Source organism: Geotrypetes seraphini, chromosome 19 (assembly GCF_902459505.1).
Source record: "Geotrypetes seraphini chromosome 19, aGeoSer1.1, whole genome shotgun sequence".
In the NCBI taxonomy this organism is placed as follows: domain Eukaryota; kingdom Metazoa; phylum Chordata; class Amphibia; order Gymnophiona; family Dermophiidae; genus Geotrypetes; species Geotrypetes seraphini.
In genome coordinates, this window is record NC_047102.1 from 6,221,434 (window position 1) to 6,249,342 (window position 27,909).

Below are 27,909 nucleotides of genomic sequence, written 5' to 3' on the forward strand. Positions count from 1 at the left end.
AGGCATTTTTTTTTTCCTTTAATTAGTGTACTAAGATAACTTTGTTTCACACCTACTGTTTAGAACGGCAAACTGGGTTTAATTAAGTCCCAGAATGCCATTCCTCAACAAGCCTAGCACATGCACTGCACACCCTGTCACCAGCAGACACATGGAATTGTATTTAAAGCCTTTCCCAGGTACTTGGAATTCCACTAAAATCAACAGTTTTGGTTTGCAGAATTTTTCTTGTAGCCTAAAACTTCACAAAGACACCGTGATTAGAATCACGCAGGACTAGTGCAGGGGCTTTTGCTTCCCTAGGTGAAACTTGGGCCTTGGGTGATCCCCCACACACACACACACACACAACCCCCATTATCTTTCAGGCCTTTAGCCTAGACCAATGTTTCTCAAGTCGGTCCTGGAGTACCCCCTTGCCAGTCAGGTTTTCAAGATATCCACAATGAATATGCGTGAAAGAAATTTGCATATAATGGAGGTAGTGTAAGAGTTCCTGCGGCAAACTGGGAAAAAAATTGTCCCCGTGTCTTTCTCTACTCCCCACCTCCCAATAGAGCAAGTATATGCTGCCGGTTCTTTCAGTTTATGGGCCAGCTATCTTTGTTTTGCTTTGAAATCAGCTGCTCTTTGCCATCCCCCCCTCCACCCCCACCCTGCAGCTGCTGGCCTAGATGACAACCATCTAGTCTGCCTAATGGTCAAAATGGCCCTGGAATTGCAAGTATGAAAAAATCTACACAGAGCGTGAAAACACTTTTTCAAAATCCCAGAGGGTAATATTTCTTTGACAGGTCCTAAGTCGCGTCCTTCCATTATTCTAGCCGTTGGGTTGATGTATGACAGCATCAATCATCTTGCTCCAGATTCTGCTTACTGCTGTGAACCATACAACTTTCCCAAAATTTCAACTTTTTTTCCCCTAATAGGCAAGAAATTATAGTTTATAAAGCACATCTGTTTTGTCCTTTTGCTTAACATATACTTACATAAATAACCAGTGCCTAAAATATGTCTGGCTTGCTTAATTTGGTCAACAGCACATTGTCTGGATAAGACATTTCTCTTAGCTGCTACACAATTTCCCCCTTTTCTCTGGGGCTATCATTCGAACTAGAACTAACTAATATTTTTTATTTGACCTTTTCAGCTTAACAATTTGTGCATAGATGAGGCATTTTACATAGAGAAAGGACATAATAATTGGATAATATATGCAATAATATTGAGTAGACATGAGGAAGGAGTGGCCTAGTCATCAGAGCTGCAGCCTCAGCACCCTGAGGTTTTGTGCTCAAGCCTCACGCCTACTCCTTGTGATTCTGGGCAAGTCACTTAATCCTCTGTTGCCTGAGGTACGTTAGCTTGGGTTCCCCACTAGGACAGATAGGGAAAAATGCTCGAGTACCGCAATGTAAAACCACTTAGGCCAACTTCCATTGATCGGCGGTATATAAATAATTAATGAACTTGGCTCTTGTACAGAGATGTGTGAATATTCTAAGCTCCACCCCAAAAGTGGCAAATTTTAGCCTAATTCCCACCCCCCTCCTCCCTTTAGTGCGGTTTTTAGCGCCGGTTACGGCTGTAGCAGCTCCGATGCTCATAGGAATTCTATACAGCAGTAGCTATTATTTGGATTCTGATGCTGAATATTGGGATTTTTTTTTTTTAACCCATGGTGGCCAGTATTTTTTTGTTTTTATTAATGACGATCACCATAAGCTCCAAACCGGAGGGATAGATATTAGAGAATGACACGGTGACAAAATTCATCACCGTTCCCGTCCCCGCGGATAACCGCGGGAAATCATCTTCATGTCATTCTTTAAGGAGAGAGGGAAGAATCAGAGTATGAATGGCCACAACCACTGACCCGCAAGCTTTGCTTTGAAGAATGCTGGTGTAGAAGGACCGAGGTTGAAACAGACACTACAGAATGACAGTCTCTGGTATCCAGAGCAGATACTGTGATGTCATAATGCCTCATTCCACCAGTGCGTAAGAGCCAATCACATCAGTGATGTCACAATGGCTTCATTATCCTTGGCTCCCATATGAATCAGAGTATGAATGGCCACAACCACTGACCCTCAAGCTTTGCTTTGAAGAATGCTGGTGTAGAAGGACAGAGGATGAAATAGACACTAGAAAATGACATGGGCTTATTTCCCGCGGTTATCCGCGGGGACGGGGACGGTGATGAATTTTGTCACCGTGTCATTCTCTAATAGATATCATCCAGGTAGGAAAAGGGATGCCCAAGCCTACCCATTTACAGTTTGCACAGAACATGCAGCGTTTTGCACAAAAAGCTTTCAAAGCCACAGGAAATACAGGTGTATTTTGCAGTGCTACAACAGAAACCAGCTATTTTTACAAAGAAACATTACATTACAGATTTCTATTCCGCCATTACCTTTCGGTTCAAAGCGGATTGCAAAAAGAATGATGGAAGAAGGGTTACAACGTTAGATCAGAGATCGTTTCCAAGAGAGGGATAAGAAGGATCAGGGGTTGGGGAGGGAATGGTAAGAAGGGGTTTTCATTGTATTAAGCTTTATTAAGGGATTTCTTGAAGAGTATAGTTTTTACTTCCTTTCTGAACATCTTGTAGTCTGGGGTTGTTATCAATAGGTTGGAGATTTGGTTATCTATTTTTGCTGCTTGAGTGGCTAGTAGGCCGTCGTATCATTTTTTCCGTTTTACTTCTTTGATTGGGGGGTAAGTGAATGGAGTGTGTGTTTTTCTATGTCTGGTAGAGGTGGTTTGGATGAGGCGGTCATTTAGGTAGATTGGGCTGTCTCCATTTATAATTTTAAATAGTATACAGTAGAATTTAAATTGTATTCTTTCCTGGATTGGAAGCCAATGTGAGTTGATGAATGCCTCAGTAATGTGGTCATGTTTCTTCAATGAGTAGACGAGTCTCAGAGCTGTATTCTGAATTGTCTGTAACTGTTTAATCATTATTGCAGGGCAGGGGAGGTAGAGGATGTTGCAATAGTCTAGGATACTTTGGATTAGAGATTGTACTAGGAGCTGAAATTGTGTTTTTTCGAAGAATTTTCGGACCTGTCTAAGGTTTCTCATTACTGCGAAATATTTCTGTATTGTTTTGTTTATTTGTGGTTGCATGGTGCAGCCTTTGTCAATAGTCATTCCTGGTGGTTTGCAAAGGGTAGTTGATAGAGTTGGAAAAAAAAGAGTGGTATCACACAAAGCTCTGAATATGTACATGTCTTTACAGACAAGTGTGTAGTGCAGTGGTTAGAGTCACAGCCTCAGCACCCTGAGGTTGGGGGTTGAAATCCCACACTACTCCTTGTGACCCTGGGCAAGTCACTTAATCCCTCTTTGCCCGAGGTACATTAAATAGATTGTGAGCCCACCAGGACAGACAAGGAAACATGCTTGAGTAACTGATAAATTCATGTAAATCATTCTGAGATCCCATGGGAGAATGGTATAGAAAACTAAGTGAATGAACAAATAGTGTGAAAAGTTTCTGTCTCTGGTAACCAGAGCTGATATTGTGATGTCATAATATATCATTCCAGCAATGCCTGAGAGCCAACCTCAACGGTGATGTCACAATGGCTTCATTGTCCTATACTTGGTTCACTTTTACTACATTTTGATTTCTAGAATGGCACACTGATTAAAGCTTGTGGGTTCAAACTCACGCTGCTCCTTGTGACCCTGAGCAATTCACTTAATCCCCCGTTGCCTCAGGTACATTAGATAAGAGTGGTAGAAATCTGGAACGCTCTTCCAGAGGCTGTAATAGCGGAAATCACCCTTCAGGGATTCAAGAAAAGGTTAGATAAGTTCCTGCTGGACCAGAACATACGCAGGTAAGGCTAGACTCAGATAGAACACTGGTCTTTGACCTAAGGGTTGCCGCGTGAGCAACTGCTGGGCATGATGGACCACTGATCTGACCCAGCAGCGGCAAATCTTATGTTCTACCAGGACAGATGGGGAAAAATGCTCGAGTACCTGAATGTAAACCACTTAGGCTATAAATAAATAAATAAGTGCATCAGGTGTTATATTGGGATTCCCCTGTCTGGTTTCTGTCAGGTTTACAAGCCTGGAAGAGCTTTGAGATCAGTGGGAGCCATGAAATTAATAGCTACCATGGAAAGAGGAGTACGCTATGTGGCCACAAAATCTAAAATATTTTCGGTAACCGTTGTAACATAAGAACATAAGAAATGCCATCTCCGGATCAGACCTTCGGTCCATCAAGTCCGGCGATCCGCACACGCGGAGGCCCTGCCAGGTGTACACCTGTCGTAATTTATAGTCCACCATATCCTTATATGCCTCTCTTAAGGAGATATGCATCTAGTTTGCTCTTGAAGCCTAGGACGGTCGATTCCACAATAATCTCATCTGGGAGGGCATTCCAGGTGTCAACCACTCTCTGAGTGAAGCAGAACTTCCTGACATTAGTCCTGAACCTGTCCCCCCTTAGCTTCATTACATGTCCTCTAGTCCGTGTCAAATTGGACAATGTAAATATTATAGAACAATGTAAACTTATAGAACGCTCTGGTTGGACAATTATGGCTATGCACAGAGTGCCCTAAGTTTAAGAAATTATTAAAAACTCTGTAGAGGTTGCATTGAGTTTCATAGGTTCTTGGAAAATTTATTACGCAAGCCGTTTGTTATTGCTTATATATAGGTTGCAGAAAATCCTGTATGGTGTATGTGGATAAGATGGTTGAAAGTTATTTAATTTTATGAATGTTTACTGCTTGGAAACTGCTTAGAAATTAGGCAAAGTACAAATTTTTTTTAATTAAATAAATGATGGATTCTGCATCCCACTCATATAAAGTGGCGGCATTTGCAAAACTGTTTGTCCAAGGGGAACCAATTAGAAAGGCATGGTCCAAAACACAAATTTAAAAACCAGAGGTATCAGCATAATTTTCTCTCAACCTCTTCTGCAAACTCCACATCTAAACAAATGTTACCTAATATTGGTGTGTGCCCGGGAGTAATATAAATGTCAATATTTGCATTTTTCAAAGTAAACATATGTTTTCATTACAAAATAGGAAGTATTGTACATGTTTACTTACATGATCCGTCCAAATTATGCACAGAACAAGCCTTCAAATCTGTGCTTTCATATGTGGAAATAGAAGCTCTTCTAAAATCACTGAGCTGCTGGTGGTCATTTGGATTTTTTTTTTTAAACACTGACTGCCTCTGCTGAAATTATGCCTGGATAATCAGTGCTAGGCCATGTCTAGGTACCAGCAATAAATCAGATGCACAACACTTAACTGGATTGGTACTAGAGCCACCATACTCACATTACCCTTCTCCTCAAGTCACTTCATTGGCTTCTCATCCATTTCTGTATACAGTTCAAACTGTTCTTACTGTCTTACAAGTGCATCCACTCTACAGCTCCCAAATATCTCTCCTCACTTATCTCCCCCTACACTCCCCCACCCCCCGTGAGTTTTGTTTATCGGGTAAGTCCCTCTTATCTGTACCCTTTTCCTCTCTACCAACTCGAGACTCCATCCCTTCTGTTTTGCTGTACCGTATGCCTGGAACAGGCTGCCTGAGTCAATACTCTGTCTCTAGCAGTTTGCAAATCGAAGCTAAAAGCCCAGTATTTTCTGACCGCCACTTCCTTATACTAAACTCATGGTTACACCAATCAGGAGCTGCTTGTCTGGCATGTCAAAGCAGCTCCTGATTGGTGTAACCATGAGTTTAGTAACAGGAAGAGGTGGTTGGAGCATACCATGAGTTATTTTTTGCACCCGCCGGCACCCCAGCTGCCCTCTCCTGCCTTTTTACGGGCAAAAAACCGTATTTGTGGGTTTTTGAAATTCGCGGGGGTTCCTGGAACGGAACCCCTGCAAATTTCAGGGGAGTACTGTATTTCAAATATAAGAAGGCAGAACTCTCTACAACAAAAGCAGAGTCAGGGGTATTCTCCTCATTATGTATCACATTCAAGGCTGGGGGAGGTTCTTGTTTTTGACAAAGTAGTATATTATTACTCAGCATGCTTCAAAATTTTGAGTGAGAAAGAACCGCAAAGGTCACTTTTATCCAATTTGGATTTTAAAAAAAAAAGAAGAAGTTGTATTAAGAAATGAACTATTCTTGGTTGTATACTTAGAAAGTGTGTGTGGGGGGGGGGGGGCTGGAGGGACAGAATAGAAAGTTATTCAGTTTTATAGATGCTGAATACAGAATTGTTTATACATAGGAATCATCCTGGAATAAAAGGATGTGTTGCCTCCGCCTTCCCATCTGCTTACACGGTTAAGTCAGGAAAACATATAGATACATTAACCACCATCACATTTTCAATCACAAAGCATTTTGTTTATGATTTAGGTTGTGGTTTTCAATAACTATCTTCTTTTTTGAGTGAAAAATATATGGACTTCTTTGAATACAAGTTCAAGTATAAACCTATAAACAATGCTATATTGAACCGGATCTAATAGAGTATTGGGAAGATTCCCAGGGCCAGTTACCTTATCCCATTAAAATGATAAATCATTGGTAATGAAAACTTATTTAAAAAAAAAAAAAAGTTAACATTTGCAGGGAAAAAAAATACATATTTTTACGAATGTTTCCAGTTAAGACGTAAAGCATTTTTGGCTATAAAATCTTGAATGATAGCTCTGGGAGCTACTTTTTTTTTCCCTTAAATATCCCTGCAAATGTCTCATAACGTTTTAAGAGAGGGAATATATTTTTTGAGATTCATTGCAGTTAGATAAGTTTATCACAGGTCACGAGATAAAGATCTAAGCTAATTTGGAGTTAAAAGATTATTGTTCACATGGAAGTAGACAAGATTTTGTCTAGTTTTCTTAATTTTTATTTCCTTTAACTGAGGCAAGATTTCTCTCCCAAGATGTGGGCTAGTAGGCATTACTATCTATTGACATAAGAATGTTAATATATCTGTCTATCACGTTTCCTATGTGTAAATCAAAATGTTATAAAATTGCTTAAAAAAACAATAATGCTGTATATCCCTTGTGGTACTTGACAGATTATTCTCAATTACCTGATGTGTCTGAGCGGCTGTCTCTTCGCATCCTCCCCTCCTCGGTTTAACGACGGCGATCGGCTTCGAGGTACTTGTGCATAACTCCCAATTGTTTTTACGGTACCATTGGGATTATTCTGCATCTGTTGAAGTAGCTGAGGTGAAAGGCTGCGGTGGGAAGATGTAGAGGAGGCGGCCGACCAGTCGGGGATGTTGGCGATGTTCAAATTGTTATCGCTGTTGGAGCGTAGCAGGACATGGGGCGTTGTCAAGGTGTTCTGGTGTCCCCTCCTTCGATTCGAGTAACTGGGTGCCTCTCTAAATGGCACTGTATGAAGAGAGAAAATAAGCAAAAAAAGGATATTGTGATCTGATTTATATGCTTTGTAGCGCGTCCTTAAAATATTATACAGTATAACATTTGGAATGTTTTTCTGTTTCCCACCAGAAAATTTCTCAATTATCCATTAGATTGATTCAAATGAATATTACATGCCAGATCTGTGTCTAAACCCAGTGCTGTAGTAAGGGTGAGTGTTGCTTGGGGCGGGGGCGGTGGTGCCCACCCCTTTCTAATTTTTCTGGCGTGAGCAGCATGCCCATGTGCAACCTCATGCTGGGGACATAAAAAAGTACAGGGTAAGGCAAGGGGCATGTACGTGTAGCAAAGAGAGAAGTGGGGGGGGGGAGGGCGGAGAGGAGTAGGGGTGCTGTTTTAGGAAGACGGTGTCCGGTGAGCACCATCCCCTCCCCTCACTATGCTACCGCATAAACCCCAGCAATAGCCACATATTTTAATAATTCAAAAACATTAGGTCTGGGGTGCCCAATACGTCGATCGCGATCGACCGGTAGATCTCGAAGGCAACGCGAGTTGATTGCGGAGCCCATCCCAGGCTCTGAGATCGACTCGCATTACCTTCGCGATCTACCAGGCCGATCAGCCTTCCTCTCCCCTACCGCCGCCCTAAGCTCTCCCTGCAGAAGCGTTCTCCCCGATGTCGGAGAGGAAGTTCCGGGCCAGCCAATCGCTGCCTGGCTGGCCCAGAACTTCCTCTCCAACGTCAGAATTGGTGTTAGGGAGAAGGCTGCTGGCCTGTTGCGGCGACGGTAAACGAAGAACTTGGCAATGGCGGCATCTGTGGTGGTTTGGGGGCCCAGAAGTCGGCGGGGTTCTCTGAAGTCGGCAGTGGCTTGGGGAGAAAGAAAGGGGAGACAGAAAGACAGGGAGACAGAAAAGACAGACAGGGAGACTTGGTCATTTTAAAAGTAGCTCGCAAGCCCAAAAAGTGTGGGCACCCCTGCATTAGGTAATATGAGTTATAATCTGCTTGTTTGTACACACGGGTTCAAGACAGCAGGAAGTTTCTTGAACTTCTTAGAAAATTTAGGAAACTCAAAAAAGTTTAATAAATCCTTGCCCTTCTTGGGGGGGGGGGGAAATGCAACACTTTGATTTAGGGCCCCTTTTACAAAGCTGCAGTAATGATTCCCAGCACAGCAAATGCAACAAAGCTCATAGAAATTCAATGCGATTTGTTGCATTTGCTGCACGGGAATTCATATTCATTTCTACCCAGTTGTGCTAGTAATTTTATACTGAAAGGTAGGTGCACATTTGCACACATATGGGCAAATTCTATAAAGTCCACCTAAAGTTAGGTGCTTACAATGATGAGCCTAGTCATCGTAGGCACCTAACTTAATTAATAGGCTTGACACTGGTAATTGGCTCTTTACATCTTGTAATTAATGTTAATCATAACTGACAGGCACCTAAGCTTGGTAAGCTTGATTTTCTCAAAGTTTAGCCACCTTTGTCCAAAGCACCTTCACAAAAAGTGGGCGTAGTTATGGGCAGATCTAGGGCTTGTTTTGGAGTTTGGCATAGAGAGTTGCACAGGGACAGAAATCCCATCCATCCCCGCCCGTCCCTGCTAGGATCCTCTCCATCCCCACCCGTCCCCGCCAGGATTCTTTCCGTCCCCACCCATCCCCGTCAGGATCCTCTCCATCCCCACCCGTCCCCGCCAGGATTCTTTCCATCCCCACCCATCCCCGTCAGGATCCTCTCCGTCCCCACCCATCCCCGCCTGTCCCCATAAAAAGCAGCAATTACTTCTGACAGGATCATCAATTCCAGTTTCTTTTGTGTTTGCGCTTCTGTTTTCCTTGTGGAATCTCTTTTGTGGAACCCTTTTTTTTTTTTCTGTTCAGGTAATTAACTTATAAACCCCCTCTTTTACTAAGGCTGATGAGTCCATTATATTATATGGACGAGCCCTGTTTCCAAAGCCTTCCATCTCCGTGGGAGTCCCGTTGGCTAGAGGGGGGTCCCTGTGGGAGTCCTGTGGGTTAGGGGGGGATTTCCGTGGGACCCCCGCAGAACCCGCGGGATTCCCACGATCCCTGTTCCCGTGCAGACCTCTAGTTTGGCGCCACTGTGCGCCCAACTTAGGAGCACACGTTTAAGGCCAAGAAAATCTTGTCATAAAAACTGTGCGCCCCAAAACTAAGGACGTCTGGCGATGCTCAATGCCGTTCAGACAGTGTACGATTGCATACCATGCACCTAACTTTTATTAAATCGCACTAAGAGCTGCAGTGGTCGGCGTCAATTTTCTAGGAGACATATATAGAATCAGGGCTATAGCTTCTCAAAAAACCCTCGCAGGACCCCCTCCTGCCCGTCAAACTATCGCCCCGTCTCCCTTCTTCCGTTCCTATCCAAGATACTCGAGCGTGCTATTCGCCCTACAGAAATAATTAATCGTAGTAATAGTAGCTTACAGCGCTAAAGTTGTGCTTATATCACGAGGGATCATTCCTGCCCCTCACTAAGAAAAAGAAGTCGGCGGCAGTCTTGTGAAGGTGGGGTGTAAAAGAAAGCCCCGAACTGAAGCTGTTTTAAAAGTGGCAGCCAGGGTTTTCAAAATGGCTGCACAAACGCACAAACAAAGCCATGTCTTTGGATTTACAGGAGCGGTCATTGATGATATTTTGAACTGACAATACATCCCTAATGCACCCATTAAATGCACTTGCCATTATTAACATGGAACAATACGTGAACTTACATGAAAGGACAACTCTCTAAACATTATATTAAGATAGAAGAAAAGCTAATCTAAAAACATAAAGTATCCTCACAATACACTAAAGAAATAATTAAGGGGTCCTTTTTTATTAAGGTGCGCTAACCGACTTAGCACACGCTAAATGCTAAGACATCTATTATATTCCTACAGGTATCTTAGCATTTAGCGTGCACTAATCTTTAGCGAGCGCTAAATAAAAGGAGATCTAAGCGAGCGAGGTGCAAAACCATCTTGTTCGCTTTGCCTGGCTAACTTTTGCTTCTTAAAACTGTACCCGGTTAAAGTTCAGTAAACACGCAAACACTTTCACAGCAACATTTTACTGTATTTTATTGGTAGGACAAGTTAATGCTATAAAATACTTTTTTTTTATGTCCCTAACATAACCAAAAGAATGAAGATGAATATTTTTGACATTTGAATGCTGAGTGAGTAAACCAAGGCAAAAGCCACAAGCAATAATGTGAATGAAAAAAAAAATCTATATGTGAATTACTCCACGTTCAGCAAATCATATCCTTCCAGCAGATTTAAGGAATTAAAGGGGATTTCTCTGCTGGTTCAGGTCCAGTGTAAGCAGAATTATCCAAAGATAAGCTTTCAAATCCAAACAGGTCCCTTCTTCATATAACAAAAGGGTTAAAGCATCCTTGTGTGTATAAATATTTTTAACTAAGATGCGATACAGTCTCTGAAAAAAAGATCTTGTGTAACGTAGCAATGTTTCCGTGTGACGGCCAAGTCTTCAAAGCAGCCAAATGGGACACTCAAAACCAGGTACACGAAAACAACTGCTTGCAGGAAAAGAGAAGCTAAAAATAACTTTATTTTCATCCCTCACACTGATTAACATTCCACCCAACTGCTTCTGTTTTTCCCCAGCAATCTGTAAACTGTTAGTAGGTAGATACGAATTTCCGAAGACGATTGTCATTCTCGCAATGCATTTCTTATTATTACTGTTTTCACAATTTAAAAAAAAAAAGAAAGGAGAGGTCATCAACAAGTGACATTTGCCAACTATTTCTCTCTTCATCTGACTGTATTATAGCCAGTGCTATCATTAATATCACCTATCTCCCCCCACCCCCCCAAGAGCTGGCCCCAATGGGAAGCATGAATGAGAAACTAGAAACAGTTAATTATCTTCTTTCAGGGAGGGACGCCTTAAATGCATTACTTCATTAAAAAAAAGTATTCATCTCACACAAGTTTGTTCTAAGACTACAGTCACTTTGGTTTTATAAGAATGTAAGAACAATGGTCCATCAAGCCCAGTAGCTCGTTCTCACGGTGGCCAATCCAGGTCACTAGTACCTGGCCAAAACCCCAAGGAGTAGCAATATTCCATGCTACCGATCTAGGGGAAGCAGTGGCTTCCCCCCGTGTCTTTCTCAATAACAGACCATGGACTTTTCCTCCAGGAACTTGTCCAAACCTTTCTTAGAATCAAATACAATTTTCAATACCTAAGAATTTAAGGGCAGATCCGAACACCGGATCACTCTGCAAAGCCATAAAACAGGCTAACTCTAGTTTCCTAAAAATCCAACACTAAACCTCAGTAAAAATGCTATAACTTCTATAGGGTGTGTAACAATTTAATTGAACTGCTTCACTAACACAATTTAAAAAAAACAGGTAAAACTACAAAAAAGAGACAAACATATATTTGCACACAGGTCAAAAAGATCTATTGAACCCTGTAAAAATAAATGCAGATTAACTAAAATAATAATGAAGTTTATCAAGAAGGTCCCTCCCAAACAGTAGAACACTTACCTTCTTTCCTTGTCAAGGCATTTAGCAAAGACTTCATTTTTCTACTTTAGCAGTAATTTCTCCATTATAAAAGCCTTGCTGTTTAAAAAAAAACAAACAACAAAAACCCAAAGCTACCCAGTTTCTATCTGTTGTAGCTGCCTGAACCCTGGAATAAGCAGCAGGTTTCTGGGCACTGTGTAATTGCGAGCATAGCTGGGCTTGCGGTACCCTGGGCTGTGGTAACAAAGCCCACCCCACATTCTGTCTATCAGCTGAGAACTGACTGTGCGCAAGCTGGATCTGCTCACATACCTCACTGCCTTTCACAGTGCTAGTCATGTGAACGCCACCAACAGAACAGAGTTTTTGGATGTCATTTTGCGTCTGAAATCCCTGCATTTATGGGCAAACGCTGCAATTAAAAGGGGGGAGTGGCAACCCTGCCCCCTTAAAAGAAGCTTAATGGGGCACATGGATGAACATTTGTAGGCATAACCAGAGCTTGGCAGCTGGCATTAGCAAATGCAAAGAAAAAAAATAATAATAATGCATGCAGTCGTCGAGAAAATGCACTTGACGTTTTAACTCTTGCACAACTGGAAACTAATGCATATTATCCAATTTTTGTTCCAAATTATTTTGACATGGTTTCATCTCTCCTGTAACAATCTTGACAGATATTAAATGGAAAAGGTGAGAAAACTGTATGGACAATAAGCAGGTCGTGTTATCGTGCCTGCAATAAAAATTTAGGGAAACCTAGGACACATTTCAGTTTGAAAAGAGGCAAAACAAGCATCAATTATCTCCCCTCCCCCTCCTTTATGGCAATTATGCTAAAACACATGCAAATGATTCCATAGAGGGGAACCAGAAAGCAAATACAGCTAAGTAGCCCCTCCCCCCCAGGTGCAGATGCCAGAACTATTACCCCCACTGAAAATCCAGTCTCTATTAAGAATACCACAGTGTGGATGTGACACTGACTCCCCTTTCAATTTAATTTCCTCGTAATGCACTGTACGCACCAAATATTTTCTAATTGAATTAATGATTTACATTCCCTCTTTCTGAGGCTGCCCAAGGCAAAGTGCATTAATATAACTAGATATAAAACTATGTAATACAAAGAAAACATTCAAGGCCAAAGGGACTAAATCAAGTTATCCAAACCTAATTTGAGAGTGATTGTAAAACTGATTTCACAATCATTCTCAAATTAGGTCTCAGTTTTAGTACATAAATTTTTTTTTCTTAAGGGCATGCATTTAAAAGCATACTTTTACCCCCTCTTCTTACAAAGCCGCGCTAGTGGCTGCCGTGCGGCAACAGCCCTGAAGCCCTTTAAATCCGATTTTTTTTTATTTTTAATCGCCTACTTAGATGATTTGGCCACCAGGATGTTCAAACTTAGGGCTCCTTTTACAAAGGTGCACTAGCGTTTTTAGCGCACGCAACAGGTTAGCGGGCGCTATCCGAAAAACTATCGCCTGCTCAAGAAGAGGCAGTAGCGGCTAGTATGCGCGGCAATTTAGCACGTGCTATTCCGCGCATTAAGGCCCTAACGCATCTTTGTAAAAGGAGCCCTTAGTAAATCCAACTTTATTCGCCATTTTTGACCGTCCAAGTTCAAAACATCCAAATCCAGATCATTTGGACGTGGGAGGGGCCAGCATTGTAGTGGACTGGCCACATAGACATGCCAACAGAGCAGTGGGGCACCTTAGAGGGCACTGCTGTGAACTTCACATAAAGGGTGCCAGAAGTACATCTCACCATAACCCCCTTGGCCCACCTGTCTACCACCCCAATAGCCCTTAAGGCTGCAGGTGGCACCTATATAGCAGTATAGTAGGGATTTGGTGTTGATAATGAGAAGCCAGACACAGCTTTCTAGGTCAACCCAAGCCTGGGTCCCTTGTGTATCTTTTACCGATACCCAGAAACTGGCTCTATAACAGGAAAGGAAGAGAATTTCTACTAACCCATAGGTGCACAATACATTCTCAAGAGAACACTTCAGATATCTACGATATGGGTTCAAAGTATTCCTTCTAACCACAGATCAAGGAGGGCAAAATAGTGGGCCAACCGACATCCAATGGAAGTTCTCAGTTTATGATATGACACCTACTTTCCTACATCTCATCTTAACCAGAATCGGGGATATGAGGAAGAGTTAAGCCAGAAGACGGAAGAATTGGATCCCTGTCTCTGGACGAGAAACTATACAGACTTTGCTGTCTTTTTGTATCTATCAAAAGCAGTCAATTTAAATTATTAACCACTGTTACTCCAAAATAGCTATTTATGAATCATGGTTTTATAAATAGCGTAAGATTTAAATAAAAAAAGGCCAGCAATAGCACAGAGTTTTGTGTGTGTAAAGATGTAGGTGGTCAGAACATGTGTGTGTCATTTCAGGCAGTAAGTCTCATTGAGAGAAAATATTTACTCATCAGAGGCATAGGCAGATAACATTAAAAAAAAAAAAAAAAAAAAAAACCCACAATAAAAAGATTGTGGATTTGCATTTCTTAACCTTGTTGTAATTACAATTAACATTTTAGAGCAGTGGTCTCAAACTCAAACCCTTTGCAGGGCCACATTTTGGATTTGTCGGTACTTGGAGGGCCTCAGAAAAAAATAGTTAATGTCTTATTAAAGAAATGAGGTAAAACTCTTTATAGTTTATAAATCTTTCCTTTTGGCTAAGTCTTAATAATAATATTGTCATTTATAGCTAAAGAGACATATGATCAAGAAACTGTTTTATTTTACTTTTGTGATTATGATAAACATACCGAGGCCCTCAAAATAGTACCTAGCGGGCCACATGTGGCCCCCAGGCCACGAGTTTGAGACCACTGTTCTAGAGTATTCCTGAGATCTCAGCATGTAAATAAAAATGTTTACTAGGGAGAGACAACTCCACTGCTGCCAGTCCACACTGGACATGCATGAGGATCCATTTGCATGCACTGGAAACATATGCCACACACACAAAAAAAATTCCATATACAAATATCAGCATCAGTGACGCTTTTAACTTACCATTTGTCAGTATCTTATCAGCAGAAAGCTGCACTGCAGACTAAGCAAGGAATATGTGTTTATCATATTATTCTGTCTCAATGCAGATTTTGGTATTTTAGGAACCAACTAATTAAGATCTAACATCCGATTTAACATTCAGTTCTATTCCATATGGGGTTGAACTGGCAATGCACAGTATTTACCCTACTGGGGGAAAATGAAATCCCTTAGAACTCCATAACGGTTAATGATTAACATAAGAACATAAGAATAGCCTTACTGGATAAATCACCTTGGTCATTCTTAGATTCATATGTTCATTCTGCCCCGTAGACACTTCTGCCTCTCTCTCTTTCTTTCTTTCTCTCTCTCTCTCTTTCTTTCTCTCTCTCTTTCTTTCTTTCTCTCTCTCTCTCTTTCTCTTTCTTTACTTCTTCTTTCATTTCTTTCTTCCTGCTTTTCTGTCTCTCCTACATCTTTCATTAGCAGTTCCAATACTCTGGATCCTTTCACTGTTTTGGTTATATACAAATGTTTGTAGATATGGATTTTTTCTACACCAAATGTTTCTACTTTGATTCTATGTGTTTGAACTGCTTTCTGTATATTTCTCATAATATTCAATAAACATATTGAACTAAAAAAATAAAAAAAAAAAAAGAATAGCCTTACTGGGTCAGACCAATAGTCCATCAAGCCCAGTAGCCTGTTCTCAAGGTGGCCAATCCAGATCCCTAGTATCTGGCCTAAACCCAAGGAGTAGCAACATTCCATTCAGAATCCTAAATAATAGCAAGATTATGGAATTCCAACGAGTAACAAAAGATTTCGGAACCCCAAACAATAGCAACATTCCATGCTACCGATCCAGGGCAAGCAATGGCTTCCCCCATGTCTTTCTCAATAACAGACTATGGACTTTTCCTCAAACCTTTCTTAAAATGAGCTACGGCGGAAGATTCTGGAATTCCAACGAGTAACAAAAGATTTCGGAACCCCAAACAATAGCAACATTCCATGCTACCGATCCAGGGCAAGCAATGGCTTCCCCCATGTCTTTCTCAATAACAGATTATGGACTTTTCCTCAAACCTTTCTTAAAATGAGCTACGCTATCCGCTCTTACCACAAGCCTCTTGCATGTGTTCCAGGGCTTTAACTATTCTCTGAGTCCCCTGAGTCAATCAGCTCCCTTTTCCAACTGAAAGGCCTTTTACACTGAAAATATGGCACCGCGTCATACTGGCTTAGGTTTTTCCACATTATACAACTAGCAGGTTCACTTTGCACGCGGAAGCACTTAGCGTTCCCTAAACAGGAGGCAGTAAGGGCCTGATTCTCTAAAGGACACCATTCACGGCGGCCACCAATTGCGTGTCAATCACATACTAGTGTCCTTTTAGAGAATCAAGTCTTTTTTTTCTAACAGATGCCTCACACGTAGATGTTAACAAATGATGCACAAAGCAGAAAAAGTGCAGCAAGCCCCTAATATGTCACGCATTAGCACTGAAACTTCAATGTTGGTAGTCACACTTTAAAGGATCATCAGAACGCCACCCAAACAATGTAGCTCAGTGTGGCAGAACTCTTCATCTTATGAATAGAGTGTGATGTCACAACTTTATTTAAATTCTCTTAGTACTTTTTCTTTTTTTTTTCCATTTTTATAATAACCTTATAATAATAATGTTAATATCTACAACTGAACTTAGCTTCAATTGCTGCTTCTGCTAAATCAGGAAACATGAAGGAAACATATTAAAAATTAAAAGAAAAGTGTACAACATGAAAATCTACTTATTTCATGCAAAAGCACAAGTTTATGATACAAACTTTCCAGTCATTCAACACACAAGAAGCTCCTTTTGTAAGACTTCTGCATAAGATTCCAACAACAGTCTGCCATCATGTGTGCATCCCATCTTCCTTGGTGTCTGGTTTCCATTGTTCTTAGGTCTTGGTGAAATCTTTCACCTTGCTCTTCGCTTAAGTCACCAAGGTTCTCTGGAAAGCGATCTAAGGGACTATGCAGATAATGGACTTTAAGCCTGTTGAAATGAAAGAGCAAGTCTCTTCCCTGAAGAAGTCCTTTCTGGAAACGTCAATCGCTCCTCCTAAACTTACTTGCTCCACTTCATCACTGACGCTGAAACCGTGGATTGAAGACAAAGTTTTATTTTATTTTTCTTTCCAGCTTATGATTTATCTTTAATCTTATCTATTGTTTTGCCTTTTGTCTTTGTTTTGTTCTATTTCTATCATTTAAATTTCTCCAGAATTCTACTGTTCAACGGCTCCCCCTTCTGCTTCTATTCCTTTCTCTCCTCTCTTCTACCTTCCAAAGTATTTAGATCAATGCTGTCTTGTTAAAATGTTTATTTTATTTTTATTTTTCCTCTAACTCTACTTTTCACTTCTCTATTACCCTCCAGGTACTTTAGTTAGATTGTGAGCCTTCGGGACAGTAAGGGAATTTTTCAAGTACCTTTCTTATTTCTAATCTTAATGTATATTTTCTGTAAACCGCTTAGAACCTAACGGATGTAGCGGTATATAAGAAATAAATTACATTACATTACATTACATTACATGGACCATTTGGCCTTCATCTGCCATCATGTTTCTAGGTTTCTATAACCATAAAGCTCTATGACATCACAATGCAGGCAAAGAGCCTTAGCCAATGGGAAGAAGATATGCAAATGTTAAGAGCCTTAGCCAATAGGGAGAGGAGGAGATAGTGGATGCTGCAGAATTCTACTGTTCAACGGCGCCCCCTTCTGCTTCTATTCCTTTCTCTCCTCTCTTCTACCTTCCAAAGTATTTAGATCAATGCTGTCTTGTTAAAATGTTTATTTTATTTTTATTTTTCCTCGAACTCTACTTTTCACTTCTCTATTACCCTCCAGGTACTTTAGTTGGATTGTGAGCCTTCGGGACAGTAAGGGAATTTTTCAAGTACCTTTCTTATTTCTAATCTTAATGTATATTTTCTGTCAACCGCTTAGAACCTAACGGATGTAGCGGTATATAAGAAATAAATTACATTACATATCCTCTGCTAATTGTGTGTAGTTGTCAGCCTTCTTGTTGCCAAGAAAGTTTTTCACAACAAGAACAAATGAAGACCAGGCACATGATTCGATTACATTCATTGACGCGACCACGTGTGGGTCATTTATAAGTTGTCTGACCATCAAAATTTCCTGCCTTCATTTTTTTCATGGTAAGTCCAGGTAGCATATGCACTAAGTATTCAATGCACGAACCGTCTTTATTCAAAGCCTTTACAAATTGTTTCATCAGGCCCAGCTTTATATGTAGTGGTGGCAGTAGGATTCTATCTTGTGCTACCAAAGGTTATTGATTGCATTTTTGTCTTCCAAGCACCATATATTCCCTTGGAGGCCAATCTTTTTGTGTCCAATGTTTATGTTTGGCTCTACTATCCAAAAGGCATAAAAAGCAAGGATACTTTGTGTAGCCACCATATCTAAGAAACTGGAGCTGATGCGGTCTATCCAATGCAATTTTCTGAATCAGTGCCCCAATTTTTTGTTGCTGCTGGCCTGTGCTATTGGTTGCAGGATAAAATCAATCCATCTGAGCATAGTTTTTGGGAACATGGACCTGCAGGGGGCTCAGGGCCTGGGAAACAGAAGATTTATATACAACGCCTTTATTGCGACTAAAAAATGCATCTCTAAATCACTGAGTGGACCTTACACCATCATCCTTGTGGTACTCGAGAAATGAAGTTGCACTCAATGCTGTTGATGGAAAGCTTTTTTTTTTTTTTTTTTTTTGCAAGTCTGGAGACTGTCCCCCAAGGCTTATAGCCTTGTATACTCTATGTAATTCATCCTCCAGGATCTAGCAAATACTGAGTAGGGAACAGAGACGGGGCGGTAGTGTTGCTCTATGTGTCTATAAGAACTAAAGTCACGAGGTGTGCTCTGCTTATCACTGTCCTAATGGAGAGTCCCAGATTTGCAATGGAAGAGATTCTGGGGTAGGGGAAGATAAAATAAAAAAATGTATGCTTATTCTCATATCTTTGCTGAAGTTTGTTGGCTTGATCTTTTTGTATTTATGTTGAACAGGTTCAAAATAGAAAACATAACAGCTCACTTCTATACCGCAATTACCGCTAAGTTCTATGCGGTTCGCAAAAGAGTATAAGTACAAAAGGTGAAAATGAGAGGCAAAGCATGCCTAATTTCCAAAGGATTCTATGAAAAGGTACGTCTATTTAAAGCACGTCGAAATTGTTGGAAAGAGTCAGCCGACATAATTAAGAAACTCAAATCCTTATCCCATCAGGCCACTTGGAAGGACAGCAGACGCTGCTGAAATCTTTTAAATTTACACAACCCTCAGCAGATGGAAAAGAAAATAGTGCGCGTGATTTCCGGGAGTGCTTAGAGCTATTGATTGTGAATGATTCCAAGAGATAAACATGATGGAGCACTGGATGACAAACTTTAGGCTCAAACTTAATTCAGAAAAAACAACTTTCTTCTTTGCTTCGCCACATCCGCTTGACACCAAATCACCACTATGTATTAATAAACTTAATTACCCTATCCAGCCCACCATTAAGATACTAGGTGTAACTTTGGATCAATGCCTAACCATGAAAGACCAGGTAGACTCCTTAATCAGAAAGGGATTCTTTACTCTCTGGAAACTCAGATCCATTAAAGCTTACTTCGAGACATTAGAGAAGAAACGTCTTTTTGAGAGATCTAGCTTTTTAATTGCATGTGACTTCACTACCAGCTCTAAATCCAGCTGTATTGTCGGATCCCTGACGCAGCCACGAAACGTGCACGTCGGAACCAGTCACTATTCAAAGCTAAGTCTTTTTTTCATAACTATAAAACTCATGGAAGCATTTATATTCTCAGCATAGCTTTTTAGCTAGCATATTTAAAGGTACTTTAAATTTAAAATCCTTTTTGAACACTGCAATGATTGGTAGGTGAGGCCGAGTTTTCAGCCTTCATGTCTCTGAGCAGAGTTCTAAATAAAAATAAAAATTAGTTCCTTAAGTGTATTGATGAACTAGTGGTGACTTTATTTTTGTTCTATTGATCTCTTGAGTCACTCGATAGTAATTTTGATTTGAATGAGTTACCCCTGCATATCTTTTTTGACTTAGTCTGCTACTTCGATACATCGGCATTCATAACCCTAGTCCAATCCCTTGTACTAAGTCTACTTGACCACTGTAACATCGCTTATTTAGCAATTTCCCAAAAGAATATGCAACATTTACAATTGATGCAAAATGCAGCAGTCAGACTGATCTTTGGGCTGAGGAAGTTTGACCACGTGACACCCTACTACCGGCAGCTGCATTGGCTGCCAATGGAGGCGCGCGTAAAGTTTAAATTTGCCTGCTTCTGCTTCAAAGCACTACACGGACTTGCCCCTAAATATATAACTGACCTTTTTGTCTTCTCAGCCAACAGACACAAGAGAAGCTCACATTCCAACTTCGTTCCCCCCCCCTGTGAGGGGTTGTAAACTGAAAAAACACCATGAACATCTTCTCTCGCACCAAGCAGCATCATGGGGTAAAGACCTAGAACAATTGCTTTCGCCCACTACTTATGGAGAATTTAGGAAACGTCTAAAAACACACCTGTTCCTAACGCATCTAGACAACCGATCCTCTCTTCTCTCTCCCCTCTATAGCGATTAACTTGTCCTTTTGATCACTCTCTCCTCAACAATGAATTTCCTGTCCTATTAATTCTCTTTCTTCCTCCCCTCTTAAAGTCAATTCAATTTGTTACCTTTGCTTAATCTTCTGTAAACCGCATAGAACTTCACGGTATTGCGGTATATAAGCCATTATTATTATTATATTCTGGGATTAGGTCTGCCATTGCCTTAAAACAAAAACATCCAAAGTTAAACCTAATCCACGCTTCAATCGGTAGCCAATGGAGTTGACGACAAGTGAGGTGTTTACACGATCATACCTCTTCAGATTATAAGATCAAGCGAATCGCTGCATTCTGAACAATGAAATAGAAAAGCAATTAAACTTCATTATGCGAAATATTCTTGATTAATGGCAGTGGGTGCCTACAGTATATTCTCTAAAGTCGGACATTCACTACATATTCTTTCTTTTTCTATATATATTAACGAAAACAGGTCATCTTTAACCTTCAGAAAAACGAAATGGCACAGAAGCAAGCAAGCAGCTGCTAATGGAGAAACTGGAATCGACCAGAAATAGCATTTTTATTTTTATCTACCTTGTATATCTTTACACCATGAAAAACTATCTCCGTAAGGCGTAAAGGACACATAGGAGAATAAATTATGTAAGCAGCCACCTAAAGTTAGGCATATGTAAATGCTGGCATTCTGGTTGATCAGTAAGATGGTCAGGGGTGTAAATGCTAAACAATGTGGCTTACACCCCATTTATCTTGAGTGCCAAATATCCATCAAGCCCATTAGCCCATCTTCATGCGGCTAGTGCACACTGCAGCAGTACGGACGAGGGAGCCGGACGGAAGATAACACCGTGGGCAGCAACGAAAACACCGCATCGCGGACTGTAGATAACGGCCAGGTGGGCCGGGTTCAGCCCGCTGGCCTTGAGTTCGACACCTGTGGTGTATAAAGTACAAAATTCCAGTGTTGCTTATCACACTAATCTCCCCACCCCACCTCCTTTCCCGGTGGATCCACAGACTTTACCTGCTGTAATTCATTCAAACCTAGTAAATTCCAAGACATCGCCATTATAGACAGTTCACATCTCTCCGATTATATGGCTCAATTTCTAAAGCACTAGAAGGAATAAAAGTCAAGTGAACAGCTTAATGCTGTAGAAGGATGATGATATGCAAAAGATATATGCACAAAGAAGAGAGTAATGATACATCTGGCATTTCCCCGAGGCCAGCTTTAAAATGCAGCATGGACATTCACAGTAAGTAGGATTTGATTCTACAGCATTCAAAATCCTGAATTACCATAGTAACCGCTGTACCTTGTAATAGACACCAACACACTTCTCTCACACATCACCCAAAGAAGTCTTTTTATAAGCATGTGTGTTTGATCTGAGTACACCATGCATTAAAGAAATTTAAATTTTATGTACAGGCCGCTCTTTTAAGGGAATTGAAAGCACAGCAGTTTCAAAGGGTGGGGAACTATTGTCGAATCTGGAAAAAAATGCAAGTCTTACGTGCTTAACGAAAACATTATTGTGCTCTTTAAGATTACTGAACTCCTTTCCCCTCATGAACTTATACCTGTCAGTGTTGACAAGCATAATCCCCCAGATTCAATAAATGGTATCCAAATTTGGATGACCCATAACTACACGCAACCCCGAGATCCATGTGCAAATAAAATGAGCCATTAACAATCAATAACAAGCTACTCTTCAATTATTAATGTTAATTGGCAGTAATTTGGATTTGTGCAAGAATCTGCCTGCAGATGATTCTATGAAGATCCATGCCCAAATCTTCTTGTGTGCAAGCCAATTGGGGGCATGGCCAAAGAAGGGGCATGGGTGGGTCATGGGTGTTGACAAAAGATGCATGCAATATTACAGAATGCCGGGGAGCCACGCCCAAAATGCCTGCCACATCTAGGAGAACTCAGCCCCCCTTTACTCACCCCAATCCCAAATCAAAGGCACACAGCGCAAGAAGACGTACGACAACCTACTAGCAACGCAAGCAGCAAAACTAGAGCACCACCTCTCCCATATACTGACAACTACGACAGACTAACAAAACATTCCGAAGGGAAATTGAAACCCTGCTATTCAGAAAATTTATCAAGAAAAACTAAATACATTTCCTTAACTATTACCAATCTTGTAAATTTCCAAGCAAATTCTCAACCATGTAATTAGCAACCTAACCTGTAACTTTCCTTAAAATGTCCAGTTATCTTCTTTTGTAATCCACCTAGAGCTGCAAAGTATAGGCAGAATAGAAGTCACTAATGTAATGTAATGATTTAAAATAAGTTTCACTTGATATAGGTCCTGATTGCCAAGATTAGACAAGTTCCTGCTGAACCAGAACGTATGCAGGTAGGGCTGTCTCAGTTAGGGTGTTGGTCTTTGACCAGAAGGCCGCCGCGTGAGCGGACTTCTGGGCACGATGGACCACTGGTCTGACCCAGCAGCAGCAATTCTTATGTTCTTATGTCTCCACCATGCTAACCATATAGGCAGCCAAATGTGACGACGATGATGCGCAATACTGGAGTTGTAGAACTTCATCTGTCTTTTGGCATTTGCAGCCCACAGAAGACTGACTGACTTCAGTCTTAGTTCCCACTATTTTTACCTAACGCCACATATCTCAACAGCCATGTTGCGTTTCCATCCTCTTCCTATTTAGGCCTCCCTGTGTCTATCCCATACATTTTGAATCCACTCACTGTTTTTGACACTGCTACCTCTCCTGAAGAGTGTTCCAGGCACCTACTACCCTCTCTGTGAAAAAGTATTTCCTGACATTGCTAAGTCTGCCTCCCTGCAGCCTCCCTTCATGTCCTCTATCTCGCCTACATGTCTGGAAGAGGTTTCTTTGGATATTAATACCTTTCAAGTACTTAAATGTATCATATCACCTTTCTCTAGCGTATATATATTCCAGTCCTCCAGTCTCTTCTCATACATCTTATGGGACAACTCCTTTGTCACCTTCCTGTAAACCACCTCAAGTCTTTTTATGTCCTTGAAGAAATATGGTCTCCAAAACTGGTCACAATGTTCCAAGTGAGACCTCACCGACGACTTGTACAGGGACATCAACACCTCCTCTCTTCTGCTTGTTTCACCTCTCTATGAAGCGTGGCATTCTTCAAATATAATGTTTTGCTGTCTTGAGATCCATAGTCATTATCACCCCGATGTCTCTCTCCTGATTCATGCATGTCAGTCTCTCACCCCCTAGCACATGCTGCTCTTCTGGAGTTCTACATCACTTTGCATTATATTTTAACTACCAAACGTTTGTCCATTCTTCCAATTTTTGGAAAGCGCTTCTCATGTAGTCCACTCTGTTTTAAATCTTGGTGTTGTCTGCAAGAAGGCAAACTTTTCCTTCTAACCCCTTCAGCAATGTTGCTCACAAATATATTGAATAGAATCGGCCCCAATACTGATTCCCAAGACACTCCACTATTTACATTTCTATCCTCTGAGTAGACTCATTTACCACCACCCTCTGTCATCTGTCAGTCAACCAGTTTCCATTCAGTTCACCACTTTATGTCCTAATTGTAGCCTCATTGGTTTATTAATGAGCCTCCTATGAGGCCTTTCCAACCACCGAAGTAAAGCTTTACCAGCGTATAATTTCCTACTTCTTCCCTGTCTCAGCTTTTATGAAGAGGGACCACATCCACTCTTCTCCAACAGAACCTCCCCCATCTCCAAAGATTTATTAAACAAATCTTTAAGATGACTCATCAGAACCTTTCTAATCTATTTAAAGATTCTTGGATAGATCCTATATGGCCCTAAATCTTTGTCCACTTTCAGTTTTTTCATAAATGTTTTCTTCTGTAAACAATGCCTTTAGAATAGGGCCCAAGGGAAATTGCCCTGATTTTTACCCACAAATGCTAGCCCTAGAGACACAAATCAAGTTGGGTTTTCAGGATTACCACAATGAACGTGTGTGAGGTGAATTCACATAAACTTGATCTTCAATATATGCAAATTAAACTCATGTATATTCATTACAAATACGTTGACAATCAACTAGAAAAGTATGCATAGAAACATGATGGCAGATAAAGGCCAAATGGCCCATCTAGTCTGCCCATCTGCAGTAACCATTATCTCTTTCTCTCTCTGAGAGTGCTGGGAAACATTGATCTATGATAGAAGGCTTTAGACAACTTTTCCAAATGTATCTGAAAGAAGGCAAAAAAATTTTCATTGATATAACTTCTCCCATGAAGACTGTGGATGCTGATGGGACATAGCTATCTCAAGGAACAGAAAAACCAATGCATGTCTAGAATGGGTCTAGTCTTAGCATTAGATATGCACCTGATTTGTCTTTTCTCGCACACTTCAGTGTGATTCGGGGCTAGCTTTAGGGTACAGTGAGTAGAGCAGTCCCCAAAATGCACAAACCAGAAGTACTTTACAATCCCCTACCTACCCAACCTGTTAGCTCCATCCTGAGGAAGTAAAAATTTGAGTGCCACAAGTTTGCTCTAATGTCAACCTTGATAACTGCACCAATCAGGGGCAACCTCTCAGCCCAAGGTGCCAATAAAACCTTCCTTCAATGAGAAAAGCAACTTTTGAATGGGCAAAGAAATTTGAGTAGAATTTAGAATGCTACCGGGCCAACATAACCAAAAGGCTCTCATGGATTTTATTTTGAAATTATTGCAAATTTTCTAAGTTTTATAAAATACAATTATGGCGTACTTGAAGGTGTTACTATATCAGAAAGACGACTTGAAAGCCTTCAAAAACCATCTACACATAATTATACTGCAAAAGAGGAACTCCAAGTTGAAACCTAGCAACAGTAACTTAGCTACTCCACTAATCAACAACCAAAATGCGCATTCCCCTTCAATGTGGTTCATAATGTCTTTAAATAAAAGAGAGATTTTCTCTTTTATCTTCAAATCTTCAAAAAGACAAGATACCTAAAACAATCCTTGTTCCCATGAGGCAGAACCACACAAGGCTTTCAATCTACCTTGCAAATGATCACATCACAAAAAGATGCATCCTCAAGAAGAAGAAAAAACCCCAGCAAGATTTCAAGTCCAAGTTAAGAACTTCCATCTCACAATATATTTTAATATCTGAATAGTATACCTATCAGGTACATAAGGACTTTTATTATTGTTGGGTTATACAGTTATAACTTATACCTGTTTTCTATAGAAACCATAGTAAATGCAATATACAGTGGCTGCCTCCAAAACCATCACAATAAAACAAACATGGAATAAGCAGAAAAGTTCACCCATCACTCATCCTTGCCTCAAGGGGGACACAAATTTCAAAACATTTCATCATAAATGAAAAATATTCTGTAATGTGGTACAACATGTAATTCTCGTCTTTGAAACAGCCAAGTTTCAAACGCAGAACCTCAATTTGTTCTCCATTCCTGCAGACAGGCAAGCAGTAGAGGAGGAAGAGAATTCCAGTACTACATATTTCTAATTAAGGTTATTTAAACTACCTGGGAGAGAGTTTGCGGGTAGAAACATGATAGCAGATAAAGGCCAAATGGCCCATCTAGCCTGCCCATCTGCAGCATCCACTATCTCTTCCTCTCCCTATTGGCTAAGGCTCTTAACATTTCGCGACCTTAGAATTACATGGTTCTAACTGTACCGAAAGTTGGCTCGCAGTTAGACCCTTGTAATCCCATGCATAGACTAATTTCTGTACATAGAACCACGTAATTCCTTATGAAATGAAGGAACGGTTAAGTTGCAATAAATCCTCGTGAGTGTTGTAACATCTACATGTCAGATAGAACCCGGAAGTCATCGGAGTTAAAAATACTGAAAATTGTCACTTAGAACCCTGTAATTCTAAGGTCATGATTTGCATCTCCTCTTCCTATTGGCTAAGGCTCTTTACACCTACATTTTGAGGTCATAAAGCTTTATAGTTATAGAAACATAGAAACATGATAGAAGATAAAGACCAAATTGTCCATCCAGTCTTCTCATCCACTATCTCCTCCTCTCCTTATTGGCTAAGGCTCTTAACATTTGCATCTCCTCTTCCTATAGGTTAAGGCTCTTTACACCTGCATTTCGATGTCATAGAACTTTAGTAACATAGAAACATGATGGCAGATAAAGGCCAAATGGCCCATCCAGTCTGCCCATCCGCAATAACCATTATTTCTTCCACTCTCAGAGATCCCACGTGCCTATCCCAGGCTTTCTTGAATTCAGACACAGTCTCTGTTTCCACCATCTCCTTCGGGAGACCATTCCACGCAACCACTAGGGGCCAATATAGAAACCTTGTATTAAAGCCATATGCTAACACTTAGCACAAGTCTTCTAAGAATTGCTCCACTATGCTGTAACCAAATATGAAAATTATCCCTGTGCAATAAAACATGTATGAACATGGGATAGCACACCAGACAAAGGTGTACATGGCTTTGCACTAGTGGCAACTGAGTCTTGTGCACAAACTGACACCAGCAGCTGCATTCACACACATCTACACAAGAGCTGGAATGCTATTCTGTGCATGCAATTCATGGTATAGAAACAGAGACATGATGTTTGTGAGCGATATTGCTGAAGGGTTAGAAGGTAAGTTTTGCTTTTTTGCACATGATACCAAGATCTGAAACAGAGTGGACACCCCAGAGGGAGTGGAAAACATGAAAAAGGATCTGCAAGAGTTGAAAGAACGGTCTAAACTATAATTCAGTGCAAGGAAGTGCAGAGTGATGCAGTTGGGGGGAGTAGAAATCTGAGGGAGAAGTGTGTGCTTGGAGGGGAGAGACTGATATGCACAGACAGGGAGAGGGACCTTGGGGTGATAAGTGCCTGAGGATCTGAAGGCAACGAAACAGTGTGGCAAGGCGGTGGCTGCTGCCAGAAGGATGCTAGACTGCATAGAGAAAGGTGTAACCAGCAGAAGAAAGGAAGTGTTGGTGCCCCTGTACAGGCCGTTCGTGAAGCCCCACCTGGAGTACTGTGTTCAGTTTTGGAGGCCGAATCTGGCCAAGGATATAAGACTGCTTGAAGCAGTCCAGAGGAAAGCAACAAAAATGGAGGGAGTTTGCTCCAAAAGAAATAAGAGAAGAAACTAAAAGACCTCAACATGTATACTCTGGAGGAGAGAAGGGACATGGGTGGTATGATACAGACAATTAAATATTTGAAAGGTATTAATATAGAACCAAATCTTTTCCAGCATTATTTATAGAA

The 27,909-nt window shown here is 40.8% G+C and overlaps 1 protein-coding gene across 2 annotated transcripts in view; it reads right to left on the minus strand.

Annotated features, from left to right (window-relative positions):
• Nucleotides 1–27,909, minus strand: part of SHANK2 (SH3 and multiple ankyrin repeat domains 2) — a 349,291-nt gene that overhangs the window by 217,656 nt on the left and 103,726 nt on the right. For both annotated transcript variants that reach the window (XM_033928600.1, XM_033928599.1), the window contains exon 12: nt 7,073–7,382. In XM_033928600.1, coding sequence (XP_033784491.1) covers nt 7,073–7,382 — 310 coding nt within the window. The remainder of the gene's footprint in view (nt 1–7,072; nt 7,383–27,909) is intronic.